Genomic DNA, 21,674 nt, shown 5'->3' with positions numbered 1-21,674 from the left:
GGCAAGACTCTTCCAGTTTCTCGACTGACTGCTTCTGCTTGTTTCTAAATCCCTGCATTGAGAAGAGAGGATATGTTCTGCGGGTGCTGTGAGTAGAGCTCTGACGACAGTTTGATTTGTCATGATGACTAATCTTAACCTCTGTAGTTAGTTCATAGGTGATTGGTCTGTACTTGTCTCCTTCCTCATCATCTTCTGTGAAGTTAATTCCTTAAAACCTCTGCTCAGTTCACAGTACTTGGGCAATCTCTGATGCAAGCAGTTCTGTCTGTTGCATAAAACAGTGAGTCTGGCGTGGAGGAGCTCCCTGTGTCCACCGTATCATCTGCTGGGCCAGGCACTACTCTTCCTCCATCTGGAGTGGGGTAGCCTGGAGATACATAACTATCTAGCCTGGAGATACATAGCTGTCTAAATCTGTTCAGTGATAACAGGGTTGCAAATGATATCTATCTGTTTTTTTACAGAGTTAAAGCTTTAATACTCCCACTGCCTCTTTTTGTCAAAGAATCATAGAATAGTTAGGGTTGGAAAGGACCTTAAGATGATCAAGTTCCAACCGCCCTGCCATGGGCAGGGACACCTCACACTAAACCACGTCACCCAAGGCTCTGTCCAACCTGGCCTTGAACACCGCCTTGGGTGGAGCATTCACAACTTCCCTGGGCAACCCATTCCAGTGCCTCACCACCCTAGCAGGAAAGAATTTCCTCCTTATATCCAATCTAAACTTCCCCTGTTTAAGTTTGAACCCGTTACCCCTTGTCCTGTCACTACAGTCCCTGATGAAGAGTCCCTCCCCAGCATCCCTATAGCCCCCTTCAGATGCTGGAAGCTGCCCTGAGGTCTCCACGCAGCCTTCTCTTCTCCAGGCTGAACAGCCCCAACTTCCTCAGCCTGTCTTCATACGGGAGGTGCTCCAGTCCCTGATCATCCTCATGGCCCTCCTCTGGACTTGTTGCAGCAGTTCCATGTCCTTTTTATGTTGAGGACACCAGAACTGCACACAATACTCCAGGTGAGGTCTCACAAGAGCAGAGTAGAGGGGCAGGATCACCTCCTTCGACCTGCTGGTCACACTCCTTTTGATGCTGTCTCCCACAGCATCCTCATAGATAAGCTAAGGAAGTGTGGGCTTGACGATCAAGTAGTGAGGTGGATCGAGAACTGGTTGAAAGGAAGAAGGCAGAGAGTTGTGGTCAATGGCGCAGAATCTAGCTGGAGGTCTGTGACTAGTGGAGTTCCTCAGGGGTCGGTGCTGGGACCGGTGCTGTTTAATATTTTCATCAATGACCTGGATGAGGGAACTGAGTGTACCCTCAGCAAGTTTGCTGATGACACAAAACTGGGAGGAGTGGCTGACACACCAGAGGACTGTGCTGCCATTCAGCGAGACCTGGACAGGCTGGAGAGTTGGGCGGGGAGAAACTTGATGAAATTTAACAAGGGCAAGTGTAGAGTCTTGCATCTGGGGAAGAACAACCCCATGTACCAGTACAGGTTGGGGGTTGACCTGCTGGAAAGTAGTGAAGGGGAAAGGGACCTGGGGGTCCTGGTGGATAGGAGGATGACCATGAGCCAGCAATGTGCTCTTGCGGCCAAGAAGGCAAATGGCATCTTAGGGTGCATTAGAAAGGGAGTGGTTAGTAGGTCAAGAGAGGTTCTCCTCCCCCTCTACTCAGCCTTGGTGAGGCCGCATCTGGAATATTGCGTCCAGTTCTGGGCCCCTCTGTTCAGGAAGGACAGGGAATTGCTTGAAGAAGTCCAACGCAGAGCCACAAAGATGATTAAGGGAGTGGAACATCTCCCTTATGCGGAGAGGCTGAGGGAGCTGGGTCTCTTTAGCTTGCAAAAGAGGAGACTGAGGGGTGACCTCATCAATGTTTACAAATATGTGAAGGGTGGGTGTCAGGATGATGGAGCTAGGCTTTTTTCAATGATATCCAGTGATAGGACAAGGGGCAATGGGTGTAAACTGGAGCATAGGAAGTTCCACGTTAACATCAGGAAGAACTTCTTTACTGTAAGAGTGACAGAGCACTGGAACAGGTTGCCCAGGGGGGTTGTGGAGTCTCCTACACTGGAGATATTCAAGGCCCGCCTGGACAAGTTCCTGTGTGATGTACTGTAGGTTACCCTGCTCTTGCAGGGGGGTTGGACTAGATGATCTTTTGAGGTCCCTTCCAACCCTTGGGATTCTGTGATTCTGTGATTCTGTGATTCTGTGATTCTGTGATGCAGCCCAGGATACGGTTGGTTTCTGGGCTGCAAGCGCACACTGAAGCTGGTTCATGTTCAGTTTCTCATTGACCAACACCCCAAGTCCTTCTCCACGGGGCTCCTCTGGATCTCTTCTTTGCCCAGTCTGTAGCTGTGCCTGGGATTGCTCCGACCCAGGTGTAGGACCTTGCACTTGTCATGGTTGAACTTCTTCAGGTTGGCATCAGCCCACCTCACAAGCGTGTCAAGGTCCCTCTGGATGGCATCCCTTCCCTCCAACGTATCAACCGAACCACACAGCTTGGTGTCATTGGCAAACTTGCTGAGGGCGCACTCAATCCCACTGTCCATGTCAGCGATGAAGATGTTGAACAAGACCGGTCCCAGCACCGATCCCTGAGGGACACCACTTGTTACCGGTCTCCAGCTGGACATCGAGCCATTGACCACAACTCTGTGTGCGGCCGTCCAGCCAGTTCTTTATCCACCGAGTGGTCGATCCATCAAATTGATATCTCTCCAATTTAGAGAGAAGGATGCTGTGTGGGACAGTGTCAAATGCTTTGCACAAGTCCAGGTAGATGACATCAACTGCTCTACCCTTGTCCATCAGTTCTGTAGCCCCATCATAGAAGGCCACCAAATCGGTCAGGCAGGATTTCCCCTTAGTGAAGCCATGCTGGCTGTCACCAAGAACCTTGTGGTTTTTCACGTGCCTTAGCATGCCTTCGTGGAGAATCTGCTCCAAGGTTGCCAGGCACAGAGGTGAGACTGACTGGTCTGTAATTCCCCGGGTCTTCCATTTTCCCCTTGTTGAAAATGGGGGTTATATTTCCTTTTTTCCAGTAGTCGGGAACTTCACCTGACTGCCATGATTTTTCAAATATGATGGCCAGTGGCTTAGCAACTTCATTCGCCAGCTCCTTCAGGACCCATGGATGGATTTCATCAGGTCCTATGGACTTGTGTATGTTCAGGTTCTGATGTATATGTATCTGTGTATGTTCAAGATGGTCTCGAACCAGATCCTCTCCTACAGTGGGCTCAAGGTCTTCATTCTCACAGTCCCTGCCTCTACCTTCCAAGACTTGGTTGGTGCGGTTGGAGCCTTTGCCAGTGAAGACGAGGCAAAGAAGTCATTCAGAACCTCAGCCTTCTCCAAATCCTGTGTAGCCAGTTCTCCCGAGAGCTTCCTCAGGGGGTCTACGTTGTCCCTAATTTGTCTTTTATTCACTACATACCTGTAGAATCTCTCCCTGTTATCTTTAACATCCCTGGCCAAGTTTAATTCTAACTGGGCCTTAGCCTTCCTAACCTGGTCCCTAGCTTCCCGGACAACATCCCTGTACTCTACCCAGGCTGCCTGTCCTTGCTTCCACCTTTTATAAGCCTCTTTTTTCCTTTGACTTTTCCTCAGCAGCTCCTTATCCATCCAAGGAGGTCTCCTGGCCCTCCTGCCACACTTCCTTCTAGTTGGGATGCAGCACTCCTGAGCTTGTAGCGGGTGATCCTTGAATATCAACCAAGAGTCTTGGGCCCCCCTGCCCTCCAGGGCTATATCCCATGGAACCTTACTAAGCAGGCTCCTGAAGAGGCCAAAGTCTGCTCTTTTGAAGTCCAGGGCAGTGAGCTTGCTACACGCTCTTCTCACTGTCCTGGGGATCTCAAATTCGACCATCTCGTGATCGCTGCATCCAAGGCTTCCCTGTAGTACCACATTCTCAACGAGCCCTTCCCTGTTGGTGAGCACAAGGTCAAGCATGGCCCCTCTCCTTGTCGGCTCCTCTGTTACTTGCAGAAGGAAGTTGCCTTCCACACAGTTGAGGAACCTCCTGGATTGCTTGTGCCGTGCGGTGCCATCGTTCCAACAGATGTCAGGGTGGTTGAAGTCCCCCATAAGAACAAGGGCCTGCGAGCGTGAGGCTGTTCCTATCTGTCTGTAGAGTGCTTCATCCACAGGTTCTCCTTGATCAGGTGGTCTGTAACAGATCCCCACAGTAATGTCTCCCATCACTGTTCTCCCTTTAACCCTGACCCACAAACTCTCTGTAAACTGCTCACCTGCCCCCAGACAGAGTTCCATACTCTCCAGCCTATCCCTAACATAAAGTGCAACTCCCCCTCCCTGCCTGCCAGGCCTGTCTTTTCTGAAGAGCCTGTAACCTTCCATTCCAACACTCCAGTCATAGGAGCCATCCCACCATGTTTCTGTGATGCCAATGATATCGTACCCCCGTAGACTTGCCCACATCTCTCATTCCTCTTGTTTATTCCCCATACTACAGGCGTTTATAGAGGCATCTGAGCCGAGCTCCAGACAAAGCTGACTCATTGGTTGGAGCCAGCTTCATTTGGAGCTCGGCTCAGATGCCTCTATAGCAGTTTGTCCTTTTCCACCAGTTCATCCTGCAGTAATGTTTGTGTTGTTGGCCTTTTTCAGCTCGGGGTGGGTTTAATTTGTGCAGCTCCAGTCTGAACTCTCAGTACAGTCAGAAGCTGGCCATTCCAGGGCAATTCGTCACCTCTTCAAATGGTATTTGACATGAAGTATAACAGTATTGTACAATACAGCCTCCTCTTTTGTGACTGCGAGAGGAGGCTGCAGGCTGACTTGTGGGTGTCTGAAGATGGGTGAGATGAGTCCCTTTTAAGTTTGTTGCTAAAAGTGTGTTTGGTTGGTTTTTGTTTGGTGGTGGTCTTGGTTTTTTGGTTTGGTTTTGCTGTTTTTTTTCTTTCTAAACTTTAGAAAAGCGAACTGGTATATCAAAAGACTGCAGTGTGAGCTCAGCCTTTTTTGATCAGAAAATAATCCATGTGGAAGAGAGCAAGGTGATGGTATGTCTGTAAGAAGCTTTGATCATAGTCTGCGTTTTGCTCTAACAAACAAGTTAGACAAGTACAAGGAAATGAGACTTTGTTAGTTTAGTGGCTCAGAGCAATCTTTTTGTTCTTAAATCCATTTAAATCATTTAAAGCTATTCAAGATCTGTAGTGTGATGCTTGCAAAAGAAGCTGTAAGATCATGGGACAAACTCTGCTGGATTGAGACCCTAGTCTTTAGAGCCCTCCTAAGAGCTGTGAATGCTATTGCTGAAAGCAAAACCCTAAGTCCACCATGTGAGGGTTTTTCCTGAGCTTGATAAGCAGCCTGGAGCCTGCACCCAGGGTTCTGGGTTCAGTCCAGCTTGTGATGGGTTTTTTTAGGAGGGTTTTGGTTCATTTTTAGGACAGGTGGCTGAGCTCATGTGTTTTCCTGTTTCTTTTGTGATTGTATCTTTCAAAACTCTAATGATAAGGAGGTCACTATTGCTTGGAGTAAATTGTTCTGCTTGCTCCCCATGTGAAATCTTTGTCTTGGGTTTGTAATGCTGGAAGTGGTTGTTTGGAGGTTCTGCTGGTGTACTGAAAGGAAAATGGTGATTCCACACAGAGATAATGAACAGAAAACCTGACCGACCTTTTACTCAGCTGGTTTGAGCACTGCCTGCTTGGTTTCAGTCATGATTTTAAACTGAACAACTGAAGCCTCAAAATTTGATTTACCTACTTGATACTTCCTTGGTGCTTGTGCCACTTCATTAATTCTTCCGCTGTTGGTTTGCAGAACTGTTAAAAACTTGCATTCAGCAAACATGTGTCTGGTATTGAAGTTGTTCATAGTAGCTAATCAAAGCATGTATCGCCCACTTGTTAATACACTTCACTGGAGTCTTTCATTTTGGTATTTGCTTGTGCGTGATTGTTCTAATATGGTTTTCTATGTGGTGGTTGATTTCCTAGGTGAGATTTGTATTCAGCTGCATTTCTTTGGAAATGAGAATAAAATGTGCAGTTAAAAGATAGCTTTATTGCAAAACTAAGTTCTGATAAATCTGCTTTTTCCTCTTTGAAGAATTTGATTAGCAAGTCTTTTCAGTTAAATCAGTTTCACTTGCTCAGTGTTTCTGATAAGTGTTAAACCTGGTAAGTTTCTTGTCATGTGAGCATTTTTTTTAATGTATAGAATAAAATGGGATAAATAAGCTTTCCTGATTGGTTTTATTTAGTCAAAGCTTTGTTGGTTCATCACCTTTGAAAAGCTAATCACTGAACTAAATTAATGGAGAGAACTGAAAGGGAGGGAGAGGACTTGAAAGATGGGGGGTTTGGTTTTGTCCTCCCTTGAAAGAGAGCGCCTCTGTTTTAAAGACTCATTTAAGTACTTCATAGAACTTGTATTTCGGATACTAAGGTAGTTACTTTAAATGTGACTGATCCCATAGTGCAAAGGTATATTCCATTCAAATAATGATAATGGCTGATTGTGTGTTATGGGCTTAACTTAAGCAGCCTTACTTTGAAAGAGAGTCCTGAAAGCAGATTTTCCAGTTAGCTTCTCTGGGATGAGATTTTTTGTCCACGTAGTTTATGATAAGTGAGATGACAGTAGCAAGGCTCTTGAGTGGACTGGAATGCGTACTGTGTGGAATCAGCAGCAGTTTGAACAGTTTCAGGTACAGATAAACTGAGTTTGGAAGCATTATGTAGCTTTGCAGACTCATAATCGATTTCATTTTATTTTCTTTCGAAAGTAAAACTTTTAACTTCTTTTTGCAGGGAGCATTTTTAGTTCAGGTCATGTTTTATAAACCTGTTAACAGGCCATATGTGCACTTTCTGAGCCTGCTCCTCACTTCAGAGAGTGTAACATTTTGCAAGGTGTGTTATCCTTTTTCCAGATGTGTGTTTGTAATACCTTCTGCCTCTTGGATGCCAAAATCCCCTCCCTGGGGTTATGCGTGCATTTGTGCTTGGGATCTTTTCTACGGGCTGCATTTTAAGGCTTCTTGAAGTTCATAGAATCATGGAATAGTTTGGGTTGGAAAGGACCTTAAGATCATCTAGATCCAACCGCCCTGCCATGGGCAGGGACACCTCACACTAAACCATGTCACCCAAGGCTTTGTCCAACCTGGCCTTGAACACTGCCAGGGATGGAGCATTCACAACCTCCCTGGGCAACCCATTCCAGTGCCTCACCACCCTCACGGTAAAAAACTTCCTTATCTCCAATCTAAACTTCCCCTGTTTAAGTTTTAACCCGTTACCCCTTGTCCTGTCAGTACAGTCCCTGATGAAGAGTCCCTCCCCAGCATCCCTATAGGCCCCCTTCACATGCTAGAAGGCTGCTCTGAGGTCTCCATGCAGCCTTCCCTTCTCCAGGCTGAACAGCCCCAACTTCCTCAGCCTGTCTTCATAAGGGAGGTGCTCCAGTCCCCTGATCATCCTCGTGGCCTCCTCTGGACTTGTTCCAGCAGTTCCATGTCCTTTTTATGTTGAGGACACCAGAACTGCACACAATGCTCCAGGTGAGGTCTCACAAGAGCAGAGTAGAGGGGCAGTTCTCTAAGAAAACTTTGCTGTAATACCAAGAAAGAGATAGTGTGAAGGGATCTTACTGTGTAAGGATATACCTTGTCTTGTCAACTGGGACAAGCGTAGGAAACGGGTTAATGGAAGGTTGGTGGTGTATTTTTCCGTGTTCACATAAGTAATTTTCTTTATCCTCTGGGCACTATTGGGGGGGACGGGACGTGGAAAAGTCAAAGCATGTTGCAGTTCCACATGTCAAGATAAAGATGGTCTGTTTCTGTATTATTGTTCAGAATAATAATTCTGACTTGATTACATGGAAAATAACTACACGACTACAAGGAAAATATCCAGATCTGCTAGGAGTGAAAAAAGATGGAGCCCAGCTCTTCCTCCCTTCCTTCAGCACAACAGAGCCTCCCTCCCAAAAGCTGAGTTTTCATTGTGCCTGCATTGTTAGTACTGACTGACATGGGGGCAACATGCAATCACATACCCATTTAGCAGAAATGGGCAGTAGGTTATAAGGGGCAGAGAAGAAAACCCTTAAAAGCCTGAACTCTCTTTATCTCTCCCCATTAGTTTCAGCATCAATTGTGATGTTGCTTAGGCACAGCTGACATCATGGCATGCTTACTGTACATTTTTACTCAAGAGTCTAAATCTTTTCTATCCTAATCATCCTGTTTATACCAGGAGGGTTGTTATTTTAAAGGGTGCTGAATTCCCTGGGGTCCCGGTTTACCCCTGTCTGGAACCTGCCCACCTTGGAAGATGGCTGAGGTGCTTAAACATCTTGCAGTGTTAGGAGGGTAGCTAAGTCTTTTCTAAAGACAACACCAACATTCTTACAGTCTTTAGTTAAGTTTCTTGATTGTGAAGAGCCACAGTTATGCTGGACATAAAGCTAAGAGAAAAGTAGGTTTGGGTGAAAATTGAGGGGAAAAATTATCTAAACCTTTGCTTTTGCTTTTTTCATACAACTAGATGGCTTTTGGGTGATAATGGGCTTCATGGGGATAATTGACAGTGTTAGCCTTGTAGTTGTGTTAACCTATATGTTGTTTTTGAGATGATACACTGTCTTGCAGTAACCTCCTCCTATTCCTTATCATCTGTTTCTTCTATTGGCAGCTACTCGGTGAGGCTGCTTTCAAATTTTCAGCTGCTGCTTTGACTAGGTAGAACTGCAATGGAAGAAGGAATGTGTTTGCCTCTTTCCAAGGGTCTGTCAGGGGCAGGGCACAAATTCTTTTGTTGGATTCCTTCTCTGACTAAACAGGGGTGAGATTCATCTTTCTGAGCATGGAGATCTGTGGGGAAATGGGTTCCTTTAAACAGAGCCTGAATAGTAAAACTAGTTTTCTTGCCTGGCTATTGGAAGAATTGAGTCCCAGCCACAAGGATGTATGATGCAATAGAATGTTAAAACTGACTAACTGAGGGTGAGGCATTTTGTTGGCAGAACCTGTTTTCACTTTTGCTTGATAAAAGCTGCATCTTTTAAATGTTAATCCACATCAGAAAGGCACTTTGTTCTATACCCGGTATGCACTTCAAAGTGCTGTTTTTCACAGTTCTGACAGCTGGACAGGAAGCATGCTGTTGATTCATGTTGGCATCGCAGTAGCTGTCTGGTAGGCGAAAGTCCCAGTTTGTAGGGGCTGATGTCTTGATAAAAGGGCCTAGTGTTAGTACGTCTTATCTGGGTTTTCACAACACAAATTGAAGAGTTTGGAGTAGCTCTTATAACAGCGATGGCTTAGAAACTCGCATGTTGGTGAATCGCATGCTTCGTTGCCAGTGCTTTCTGGCTCGAATGTGAAAGGGTTGTCAAGCCCAGCCTTTGCATTCTTGGTGCATTTAGGCTGTGCTGTTGGATCAGATAGTTTACTTTTTTCCTGTGTGCATTTCGGAAGTAGTTTATTTAGCCCAATCCGCTTTGCACAGAAGCGGCATGGGAGCGACTTTGGATTTCTGAGGAGAGTTAGCTGCAGGCCACTGAATGTAAATAACTGGAGTTTGGAAAGTGGAAGAAGGGAATAACTTAGTGTTCTTTTTGTTAATGTGATTGGGTTTCTGTGGTAGTAAAGTGTTGTTAGTCTTCCACTCCTTTCTCCACACACAACTGCAGGTGCTGTTTGCGCACATGCCAAGTGCGTACGAGGTTTGCTCTACAGTTCCATGAAAGTACAAATGCTTCTAACTTAGTTTAAGGAGTTTGCTGTATTCTGGTTCAATAAGGAAATACACCAAGAACCACTAAGCAGCAAAGTGGGACCCAGAAGCCCACAAAGGGCTGTTGGATGTCATTAATGCGGTTAGTGTTATAAACACAAGATTTGTAAATAGAATCTTTGCGTTACTTTGCAATGAGATGGCGAGTGACCATGGAAAAGCTCTGTATCACACCAAAGATCGCTGGTTGTCTCTTGGCAAAATGCTTAGAGGAGCTGTCAAAGATGGATTATGCCTCTTTGCTTTGACAAAGCGTCAAGTGTTCTGAATTTGCAGGCCTTTCTGTGGTGACAGATGGCTGTCAGTAGCATGCTACCTAGAAGGTATCTCTGACAAAATAAACACATAAATATATAGTAAACACCCTGTAAAGCAGTGTGTATATAACTGTATGGTTGCGCATTGTCCTGAATTTAGTTTGTTTTTACTCATAGGAGTGTATGCTCAAAACGTTTGGAGACCACTGTATTAACGTTAAACCTGAGGCTTGAAGATTTGCTATTAAGCTTAAGAGCAGCCAATTGATAGGCAGCAGATCTTGATATGCTCAGGAAAATGAGCATCTCTGGATTAAGGTTGCTGGTTTCTGCTATGCAGTTAAGATACGCAGCATGATGCAGAGCCCACACAGCATTGATCAGGGGTAGGGGACTGAGGTTGCATCTCGGGGAGTGCTTGCTACCATCTGGTTCACAGCCACTCAAGTCAAAAAGCTGCCCCTTTAACATTCAGCTTTAGCTGTAATTACAGGTCTAACCAGGTAGAGTTCTAAACTTAAAAGTAATTGGAGTAACATTGTTGGCATTGGTTTATTGCATCTAGGGGAAGGCTGGGAGTAGGGCTCTTGAGTTCTGCTTTGATGCATCTTCAAAGGAGCCTTGTACAAGTTATATGAATTTTCAGGCTCTGTTCCCAGTTTAGGGCCAGAAAGGTCTTTGGGTAATTTTATTTACGGTTACTGGAATTTTCTACCTTTGAGACTCTTATATGAAAAATACCTCCAGCTTAAGACAGATTGCTGTGAGTGTGTACAATAAGAAGCAATGGTGAAAGATGTTTCTTCAGCTTTCTTGCAAAACCTAAATTTTTCCTCTTCGCCATTCATGTGGTGCAGGATGAATGAATATGTTCAGAAACAAGGACTTGTAGGCCTTTCTTCTCCCTCTTCTTCTGTTTGCATTCCACATAAATCCTGCTGCAGAATCATAGCTTAATTGCTGTGGAGATGGGCGTCAAGACCCGTGATGTGAATTATTTAAACTGCTGTGAATTGTGGCAGAAATAACGTGTAGTGCTGGGTCTTGCCTATATCAACCTAATCCTGACTGCTGCTTTGGCTTGTTGCTTTCTAAGACATCGTAATGTGATAGTTTGATTGAGAGCTGCGCTCTTAAGTTCAAGCTTTAGCTGGTGGGCCAGGCTGGGCGTAATGCCGTCCCTAAAATGGTTTGGTTGCGCTTTTGAGTTTTACCTTTGAAAAATGGTTAGTATTCTGCTGAATTTTGATTAGTCAGCGTGTGCATGTGGATGTTTGCAGAGCTAGGCTGAAAAATAGTCTTGTTTCAATGCTAAGAGATTCTTTTTAGAGCCACACTCCTGAACTAGGAGTAAGGCAATGTGCTAGAGATGAAGTGCACCCTCCCCTTGGGGATACCTACCCGGAATGACCTGTCGTTTGCCATGGAGTGAGAATGTGCACACAACCAGTTTCCTTGCAGCAGTTGCCATGCAGTATGTTGACACCCAGCTTACCTCAAGACAAATTACTTATCTTCCTGTAGCTAGAGTAAAACAATTGCATGCACTTAGCTTAGCAGCACACTGGCCAGGGTGGGCTGTCTGTGTGGCACAAGAGCATAGGTGCTGTAACCTTGCTCTGCAGAGTGGGGCTGATGCTTTTGGTAGGACTGCATGTTCCACTTGAAGCAAAAGACAGCTTAAAGTTGCCATAGCTGTGTTCAGTGTGAGTGTAGCACCAGGACATAGCACAACTCTGTGTGTTTTTGTGTTTCTTTGATTCCTTAGGTTGCCATCTGGCTCTGATGCTCCTGGGCTATAGGGCTTTAGCAGCTGCAGGCTATGACTTGTTGGTGAAAGTAGCGTGCTGCTGTTGACCCTGAGTTGTTGTACCTATGAACCCGCCATTCCCCAGTGGTGCAAATTTGTGCAAATACAGGAGGCCTGAAGTCTTTGTAAAAAGGAGAATGAAGAGAACCTGTGGGTGGATTGGTACATTCCTCCTACTTGGAAGGAGGAATGCTGCTATTTGGTGAACTCGTTCATTAACCGAGGAAAAGAAGGTGCCACCTTAGCCTTGTTTTCTGCCTGGCAGTTGTGTAATCTCCATTTATATGCTGAGGCTTTCCAGACCAGGCTGGGTAATGCCCTGAGCTGGCCCTGCTTTAAGCAGAAGGGTGGACCATGGACCTCCTAGGATCCCTTCCAGCATGATTTTTTGTCTCATTTATCTTGCTGAAAACCTGATACTGTGTGTCCATGTGCACATTTGTGTTCCAGTTCTGGCAATAACATCACCTCAGAGCATTGAAGCTACATGGTATGTCTTCCCTTTCCAAGGACTGAGTGAGATGAAAGTGGAAATAAGCCTTCATAAAAGCTCTTCTTTCAGGTTTCCATAAGTGCAAGCAGTGCTTTTCAGCTCTAGAAGACGAAGTTCAGTGACACTTCTTACAAACCTTATGGGTTTGGTTTTTTTCTGACATAAATGCAGATTAGCTTTAGAAGGTGAGAAGAAGGGACAAAGATTATAGAGGAATCAAGAGCCAGAGGTTAGTCTTTGGGAGAAACAGAGGAAGTGAATGGAAGCTCTGTCTTTATGCAGGAAAGAAAAGCAGTGGTTCTATACATAGGAAGTTACTGCCTCTGAAGTGGGTAGAAAGAGTGTGTTCTTTTAAAAGGATAATCTGGAAGCATGTCTCTCTAAATCTTGAGCTTGGGCCATACTCTGTCAGAAATCTGCATCTTCACTACATAAAATGTTCTTATAGTATGCATATATGTATGTATATATTTAAACTTGGGCACCCAATTCATATGAGGAAAATCTTAGCATAGCTGTAAGTTGCTATTATCTCACAATAACTGGTTGTGGAAAATAACCAAGTCCCTTTACCTTAACAAGTTATCAAGAAAACATATGGCATTATGCTTTACTTGGAAGCTAATTCTGTCTTAGCAAGAGCAACACTTTTCTCGCTAAATCCAGTGTGGAAGTAGCATGCTCTTTCATGGCTTTTGACATTTTGGGGAGTAGAGTTGAATTTAAAGTGTATGTTGTGCTGCAAAGCCTTTTCTGTGCTGCTAACTTGGGGATGGAGAGGAGTTAGTGGGACTTGTGATCTCGGGAGCGGAGGGCTTGTAAATGGTGTTGTCCAACTGCACCTTAAGCTAATCTGTAGTTGCTGAGGCTTTGCATGGTGAGAACTGAACTGGTGCTTGCAAGAGTAGAGAACTTCTACTGTTATTCTTCTGCTTTTCACTTTGTCTGCTGGGGTTGGAGTCTGCTTGCTCTAACTTCCATTTTCATTGCATTTCTGTAGTAGGGAGGAATAGCCGTGTTTGGAATCTGTGGAAGATCTTGTAATCTGACATCAGGTCAGTGCATACGGCAGTAGCAGAAAGAGCCATGATTAATGTCACATCATGTGCCCTTTACAAGTAGAAAGAAGTGTGCAGTGTAGCACCCAATCTGATTTAATACACCGTATATTGCTCTGTACTTACAGTGGCAAGAACCCTTTTTGGAGGCATTTGTTCTCCTGTCTGTGATCAACCCCAGCTCTGTTTCTCAGACTGCATGGATGGGAACATTTGTTGTCAGTACTTGGTGCTGGCAAAGGCTGCTTGCCTTCTTCCCCCACATCAGAGCTTAGAGATAGTAACTTCTTGCAGTGGGCTGTAGCATGTATGTAAATGGCTTTTTATCAGCCCGTTCTCTGTGTGTGACATCTCCCACGATAGCCACCCCCATACAGACTGTGCTGGGATGGCTCTTGCAGCTTGATTAAATGCTGCATGTGTATGAATGTCAGTGGATTGTACTGGATTTCTTTCAGGGCTCTCAGGACCACTTTGCACTTAAGGGAATGGTGACTCTGCAATGCCATCACTTGTTAAAATTTATTTTAAATTGGGGACAATGACTAGAAATTCAGTGTTAGATAAAACTGAGGCAGATACTCTGAGAAGAATACCTATAGGTTGATTGTTCTAGCTTCAGCACCAGGTGGTTTCTTTTGCTATATAGGCAACATACTCTTTTCTCCTTCATTACATAGTACTAGGAATAACAGGAAATGGAAGCTTTGCAATAAGAGCAAAGCGACCCATGGTATAAAGCCTAAGGCTTCATAGACAGTCTAGAAGACAAAAATACTTTATATGTTGGATGCTGTCCAATGTGTATGTGGGTAGAAAGGAGAGAACACAGAATGGGTGCTGGTTAAAAACAGTAAAATGGTCATCGTGCCTGTGTCGTGTGTTCGTCTGTCCGTCCATCCCCCCCCCCGTCAATTTGGAGTAGATGCATTCCTCTTGCACTGTTCTGGCCAGGATTTTCAAAGGTGAAAGGTACTAATGTGTGTTCCATCAAGATTTAAGTCTTTGAAGGGAATGTGCTGTGCACTTTGACTTGAGAGAGGAATGGGGAGCCACCTTCTGAGCTTGCACCAGTGTGGCATCTTCTCAGGCCACTGAACTGACTGCTCGTGTCTGGCTAAAATGTAAGATGTGAGACAGGGGAACTGTCCTAGCAGAGTAACCAAGGGGACAAAACAGAAACATTGAACATGAGAAGTAAACAAAGCTAAGACTGCCTAGGAACCACAGGCTCCTCCAGCATCAGTGCTTATCCCACATCATTCATCATGAGGAAACCTGCCTCCCCATTGCTGCCTCACAGCAGCTTGTTGTCAGGCTCCTGAAATGAACTGTGCTGAGGTGTTGTGACCCCCACGATTTTGGGGCCAGGAAAGCATGGCTCCTGTACATGCGGTGGCTCCTCACGTGGAGCAGAATCCTTTGCCATATGCTACAGCAGTCTCAATCACTTCCTTAGAGGGGCTGTCCTGACAGCTGAACTCTCATCTTGTGTTACTTCTGTGGATCTGTCAGGAGCACTCAGATTCTGTGTTACATCGTGCTTATTTTTCAGTGGTATTAGGGAATGTTGTTACTGGAAAGCATGTACTGAACTTCTTACAACCTGTATCGGGCTGCTTGGGCATCAGTGCAGGTGTAGAAGACCTGAGTTGCCAAGCAGTCCTGTATTGTAGAGATCCAGGGCAGCATATGAATCTACATGGATCAGAGTGAAATGGTTATGTGGATGTGTAGCCTCTCCACATAGGTTCAGAAGTATAAAGGGTGCCATAGTGTGCTGCCAGACAAGGATCTGGTAATTTTTTAAAGGATTTCCGTGTGGGACAATGGTTGTAGGTCTTCAATTGACATTGTTTTTGTTTGTAAGTTGGGTTGGATGATGATGCCAGAAAGAATTTCAGTAGTAAAAAACCCAGGGTTTCTTAATTTGTTTGGAAAAGGGGGTGATCTTGTGCTTAAGGCTCTCTTGTGCCTTGCCAAGAGCTTGCTGTGTGTCCATGCGCAATGTGCATGTGCTCAGATTTTCTGAGTGGGGCCTCAAATTCTCTGACTTTGTTTTGGGATCATTTTCCAGGTTTGTTTTTTGCTTTGGAATTATTATTTTTTTTTTTTCCCCCTCAAAACTGCTGCTCTTTGAAAGCATCACTTGGAATAATGGATGCTTAGAAATTGTCCAATCTAGTGCCAGGGTATTTCTTCAACACAAGGGCTGTTTCAGCACCCAAAGCCTATAGGTGTCTTTAAAAATAGAGGCCTTAATTTCCCTGCTTCCTCATCCCTACCAGAGCAATTGTAGATCCTTTCTTCATAAAGCAGCTGGCACTGTGTGTTAGAGAAGCATGATAAAATTGCCTTGCATGTGTAGGAATTACATTTCCCCGGGCATCTTTTCCCAAAAGTCACTAAAACAAGGGAGAAACCCACCTATGGAAAAGCTTTCCTGTCAGCTAATAAATGAAGGAATAACATGGCCGTACTGCTGTTGGTGGGCTCTGGTTAAAGAGGGTGTTGCCATTTTGCAGGTCTGTCACTGGAGCGCTCGACCAACTCGATTGCCTCGCGTGCTCGACTGTGTGAAAGAGAGGAGGAAGTCATGGCTTGTTTTGAGACGGCGTGTGTCGTTGCCCAGGTGTACTTACAGGAGCTTGAAAAGGTAAGAAGAAATGTGTAAGAAGGGTGTTAATTGGTGGTCTGGGTGGAATTTTGGGGTTGTGACAGCAAAAATGATGGGGAAATGCTGTGTGATCACAGACAACAAGGAATATGCGAACAAGTTGGAAGGGGCGAGGTGTCTCAGTATAACCAGTTGCAGACCAGCAGTTTATCTGGTCTCTGCCTGTTTTCCTTGAGCATGAGGTCTGGAAACTAGTTTTGCCTGTGGTAAAGCACTAAATATTTCAGAAATGCATGGGTTGTATCTCAAGTTTAGCTCTTAGGCACTACAACTTTGCATAGCAAGTGCCAGCATGAAGGAACTCAAGATCATACCTGCCATGTAAATGACACACAGTATTGAGATCCCTAACAGGCTGCAAGTAACCTTTTTGGGTCAGCCATAGCACTTTAATTGCTAGGACTTCACCTTCTCCAAGTGAAACTGGAGGAACCTAGATCATTGGTAGCAAGTAACTGCTTATAGTCAATGGTTGGCTAGGATGCTGAGTAAGATGTGTACTGTGAGCCCTCCATGGAACTGTAATACATGCCCCTGATTTGCTGGTACATGCTTAGTAGTCTTTACCTCTGAAACTCCACCTAGCTGAGTTTAATAGAGCACACCATACACTTCTATGCCATTCCTTTGCCACATGTTACACTGGACACCAGCAGCACTGATGGCAATGCATGTTACTTGTTCTTCTGTAGCTTAATGGCCTTTGACCTTCTGATTAGATATTTATGCTATTCTCAGCAGCAAAGGTGTGAAGGTATCTGTTGCAGGTTTTAATTGTTTTAATTTAAGAAAAAACAAATAAAAAGAGCTTGGTGCATATATAAATTCACGAAGAACAGCAGCTAACAAATAGTCCTGTGTTTCTTTGTCAGAAAAAGTTGGATTGCTTTTTTATTTAAAATTAAATACTGTCCTTCCCTTTTGGAAGGAGGAGTTCCTGCCAGTATTGGACACTGTCAGTGTTTTTATCAACAGCATGTGTCTGCAAAGAAGGGAAGGATTTTGAACTGTAATTCATTCATCTTTTGGACACAGAGACAAGGATGCAGCAACACTGGGAGATGTCCATAAAAAAGTCCACAGGCCTCCTCCAGTCCTGGATGTAAAAAAACCCCTTCTTTGGAGAGCCCACACAGGGCAGCTTTCAGCAATGAAAGCTGTTGCCAGTAAGGAAGCAAAATCAGGAAAGGTTTGAGAGCACAGACAGAAGAAAGGCTAAGATTCTTCCATCAGGACTCCTGTTAGCTCACTAACTCGTAATAAATATTTAAGCTCTGTTAAGACAGACATACCTACTCAAACTGTGCAAGATGCTGGATCTGTGTGGTTAGAGTAGTACTTCTGAAGCCCTTGGCATTAATGTGTAGCTGTCTATTTTATCAAAGGTTGGAAAGTGATGAGGGATGGTGTTTTAAATGTTACATTGCATGCAGGATGTTTAATGGAAGTCACTGTATGGTTTATTTTGGTTGACTTTGAAAGGGTTTTTCACTAGCTGGTGAAGGTAAGTTTTCAAGTAGCCTGAGGAGGAATCCGATGGTGGAAGCTCACGTTTTACTGTTGAAGATGTCTCTGGGTCATGAGGAACTGACTACTTTAAACAGCTGTCTGTAACCCTGGGTATTTCTTTCCTCCTCTCACAGACCTTGAACAACACGCACTCAAGGAGTATCAAGGGCAGCAATGTGACTTACTCTGAATTTGAACTTTCCTACTTCCTGGAAGCAGCTCTACAGAGTGCCTACGTGACTCATTTAAAAAAGGGGTAGGTGGATGCAGATGTTAAGAAAAATAGATCGTTTTGCATATTCTGTCTCAGAATAGATGAAGGCTTATTTCTTTGTATGTGTTCTGTTGTGACGTTTTTGCAGCTGGCTCACCTCGCATCCCTTCAGTGTCCTTCCCTCTCTCCTATTCCATTTGTCCTTCTCTGCCTCTCTTAAGAGTGCTAAACCTTATTTTTCCAGACCCACAGTAGGGTGGAGCAGAACAATGTTTTTGTCTTGACTCAGCTCTGTTCCCTGTGGAGATGGGGGGAGTTTGACTGTAAAGAGCGAGATTTACACTGCTGCATGCTTTTAAAATGTTCAGCCGCAGGGCCTGGTTTAGAGCTCAGTGAAGTCTTAAGGGTAGTCTCTTTCATTTGTTTGTTTAAGGTCTTAAATGTCCTGATCAATACCCCAAATCTGTGTGGCTTTACTAGAGAGAATACATGTGGGAACAATGCTGCTCCAGGGTATGTATTATGTCTCTGAAATACAGCTCCCAGTGAACCTTGGTAGGGGAGGAGGAGTTGGCATCTGCAAGCCTACAGTGAATTTCAGCTGAGGAAAACCTTCTCGATAACAACAGTAAAGACATCAGCGAGGGCACACTTGCCTAAAGCAGGACATGTCTTCAGAGCATAATCAACTGTATTTAGCTGATGGAGAGATTGCCACGTTGGGAGAGTGTCTCTTCAATATATGTAAACAGTACTCATAAGAATCCATCCTTCCCTTGTTCTGTTCTTGTACCATATTATCCCATTTGTTCTCAAGGAATCTGATACTGAATTTCTCATGGCTCTGGGTGATATTGCTGGTCAAAACTTTATAAACTATAAGCCAGCCATATTTGAAAGAATTCATTTTGGCTGGGTATTTTACCTTCATCCCCAGTCAAAAATATTATCTCATTTTCATGACTTTTCCCGCTGTGTAAGCTGGAGAAGGAAGCAGTAAGTGAGGGGAGTTTGAAAGGAAGAGAACTATGGGGGGGGGGGGTGTGTGTGTGGTGGAATCCCAGTAAAAATAAGTTTAAATTCTTCTATAGAAAAATTGATTATTTTTTTGTACTTTTTTTACTTCTTTTTTTTAGGGCTTTTTTGCTAAGTTTTTTAATCCCCCAACAATAAATGCAGCTGCCAACAGCCTCTGTTCCCCATTCTTTCATTAAAAGTCTGCATGTACAGTGAAGCTGTACTCATAAGCATATCCGTGAGAGGTGCTTTCAAGTGGGCCGTATTTAACCCGAAGGCTTACAAACACACCAAGCCCAAATGGCATGACATGGCCCAGGTGATTACAAGCTTATGTGTAAAGAGATGGCCTTGTAAGTGTAAGGCATAGTTGCAGTGTCATCTTGGCAGTAGGGGCCGGGTATGTGGTTTTCCCAGGAGAGCTGGTCGTTGACCAGCTGTGGCACAGTGTGTACTTTCCTATTCTTCTGCCATTCTCATGGAGAACAGAAAGCTCAGGTCTTGCCAGTAAACTCATTAACTATGTAATAAAATCTCATTTAGAACATATGGCACTGATGTCCTAGGCACCTTTTGAATATCAAACTCATGTTCATTTTATTCAGCAACGTTTAAAATGCAGTTTTCATCAGTTCAGTATATCCAGTGTATTGTTTTAGCTATTACTGTGGGCCCTGCTTGCTCCCTTCTTATGTTATTTTAATGACAGCCTTAAAAAACCCCAACAAAACTTGTACAGGAAAACGTTTTGGAATCGGAATACATGTGTGAATTAAGCAGCGCTTTGATTATAAGCTGAATTGCTGCGATAGCAGTAAAACGTTCTCTGTAGATGTCTCTGATGAAAGAGCATCCCAGTTGGTGTGATGGAGCTCCCGTGGCAGGAATGGGAATGGAGTCCCACGCGCTCCTCACCTCCTCCAGTGCAAGTGAGAAACACCAGCCAGGGAAATGAAAGGTTCAGTGTGGGGGACAGGAGGCTGGTGGGACTCTGCAGCTTGTCTCTGCCCCCCCCCAGCTGGTATTAATGCGTGATTTCTGCCACGAGAGGGCATAAGTAGCATTGGAATATATTAAGGAAAGAGCAGGGAAGAGAGAAGAATCTTTTTAGGGTGCTTCCTGGGTATAATAAATTTCTCCACCTGATGTTGAACAGCTCAAAGAAACACTTCTGTTCTTATTGCTTCCAGCATATTCAAGTAGGAAATAAGGTTTGGATGATGAATGCTCAAGCTGACAGCGGTAAATCCTATCAGGTGGGATGTCCTTCCCCAGCAGCACATGTGTACAGAAGAAACAGTGATTGCTTTATTCTTCTCTTACCAGATAAAAAAGCTGAGGGATGTGAGTGGTATTGTCATGCTGTTGTTCCTGCCGAGGAACAGGCATGCTCTTCTCAGATCACAGTCAGGGATGCCCTTTTCTCTTGCAATGTGCAGTGGAAGGAAGGCAGTACAAAACAAAGGTCTGGTCTCCCTTTCAAATGTCGAGCTGCCAGCTGTAAGGACCAGCAATTCCTGCAGCTGAGGAAGTCCCAAATGCTTTTAATAAGATGCTTACTTAGAAATCCTGTGTGGCTGAAGACACATTTCCTGCAGTTGTTTGCCTTACTGCATCCCAAAGAAGAGGTATTTTATTTCTCCAGTGAGTGATGCTGATGCTGTGGCTGCAGAATAGCAAAATATAGGCAGGCAGATGTTGTGTGACTATAGGAGGCAACCAGTGATCTTTTTATTTTCTCTGATGTGGATGTGTGAAGATTAGGTTAATTTCTTACTGCCTTTCCTTTCAGAGTATTGAACAGGTATTATTACTTTATACTGTTATGGGGGCTTTGGGCAAGGTGCTCTTGGTGTTTTCTTAAGGCAAAAACAGGCTTCAGCTATGTGAAGTAATGGTTTTATTCATGCTGTTCTCTTACTGGCACTTGAAGTACGTGTGAGGTTCCACAGCAAAACAAACTCAGAGCTTTCTAGAGGATGGGGTTGGGTTTGGAAGCTCTGGATGGGACACTTTTGAAGAAGATGAATTTCTGAAAAACAAATACTTAAGCACTTACTAGAAATTGGATTTCCTTCTGATCCCTCAAGTGAGGACCTAAATTACTTTGGAAAACCCTGATGAAAATGCCTAGTAGGGAAAGCTTACAGAATTCTTTCTCTCCTCTTCTCCTATCAGTTTTCTAAAGTGCTCAGGTCCCTCCTTCAAGTTGTGTAGGCTTCTGTTGCAAGGGCACTTTTTGGAAGAGTAACTTCATACATATGTTCTTTTACAGTAGAATCTAATGTACAGAGGCAGACAGGATGGCCTCTGCCAGCCTGTTCATCTCTTCTGGGGAATGTGTGGGCTTTCTTGTGATTTCTCCTTTCAGTCTCACAATCTAGGACCTTATCCCAGGACATTGCAGCTGGTGATTTGGGAGGAGTGAGTCTTATTGCCTGCTGGATGGGTCTAGATAAGTGCTATGCTTCTGTTTTGTCTTGGGTTTGTTGAGGGGTTTGTTTTGAGTACCCTACTTCTGTTAGGCTGCCATTAGGAAACCCTAATAGGCCTTATAGTTAATGTCTTGTGCCTTCATTCGTAGGAGTCTGAGAATCTGAGGCTTACTTCTTCAGATGTGTTTTCTGCTTATGCATGAACAGCTTTGTAAGGACAGAGCGTGGATTTTTTAGAAACCTGGGCAAAAGAGGCTGGGCAGAGGCAGTGATGCTGCTGCTGTTCGTGTGCTTCAGGTACTGCTTTCTTCTGGAGAGGTGGCTCTGCAAACTGCCACGTAGTCATCTCACAAATGGTCTCTTCCATCTGTTAGTGGCTCACTGTTAATGAATA

At 44.4% G+C, this 21,674-nt stretch overlaps 1 protein-coding gene across 6 annotated transcripts in view; it reads left to right on the top strand.

Moving 5' to 3' along the window:
- TTC7A (tetratricopeptide repeat domain 7A) overlaps window positions 1-21,674 on the top strand; it is a 180,711-nt gene that overhangs the window by 7,658 nt on the left and 151,379 nt on the right. For all 6 annotated transcript variants that reach the window (XM_065679466.1, XM_065679463.1, XM_065679464.1 and 3 more), the window contains 2 exons: window positions 15,954-16,084; window positions 17,749-17,870. In XM_065679466.1, the coding sequence (XP_065535538.1) occupies window positions 15,954-16,084; window positions 17,749-17,870 (253 nt within the window). The remainder of the gene's footprint in view (window positions 1-15,953; window positions 16,085-17,748; window positions 17,871-21,674) is intronic.

Source organism: Lathamus discolor, chromosome 5 (genome assembly GCF_037157495.1).
Source record: "Lathamus discolor isolate bLatDis1 chromosome 5, bLatDis1.hap1, whole genome shotgun sequence".
In the NCBI taxonomy this organism is placed as follows: Eukaryota; Metazoa; Chordata; class Aves; order Psittaciformes; family Psittacidae; genus Lathamus; species Lathamus discolor.
The sequence above is the reverse complement of the archived record's forward strand: the minus strand, read 5'-3'. Positions and strand labels throughout refer to the sequence as shown.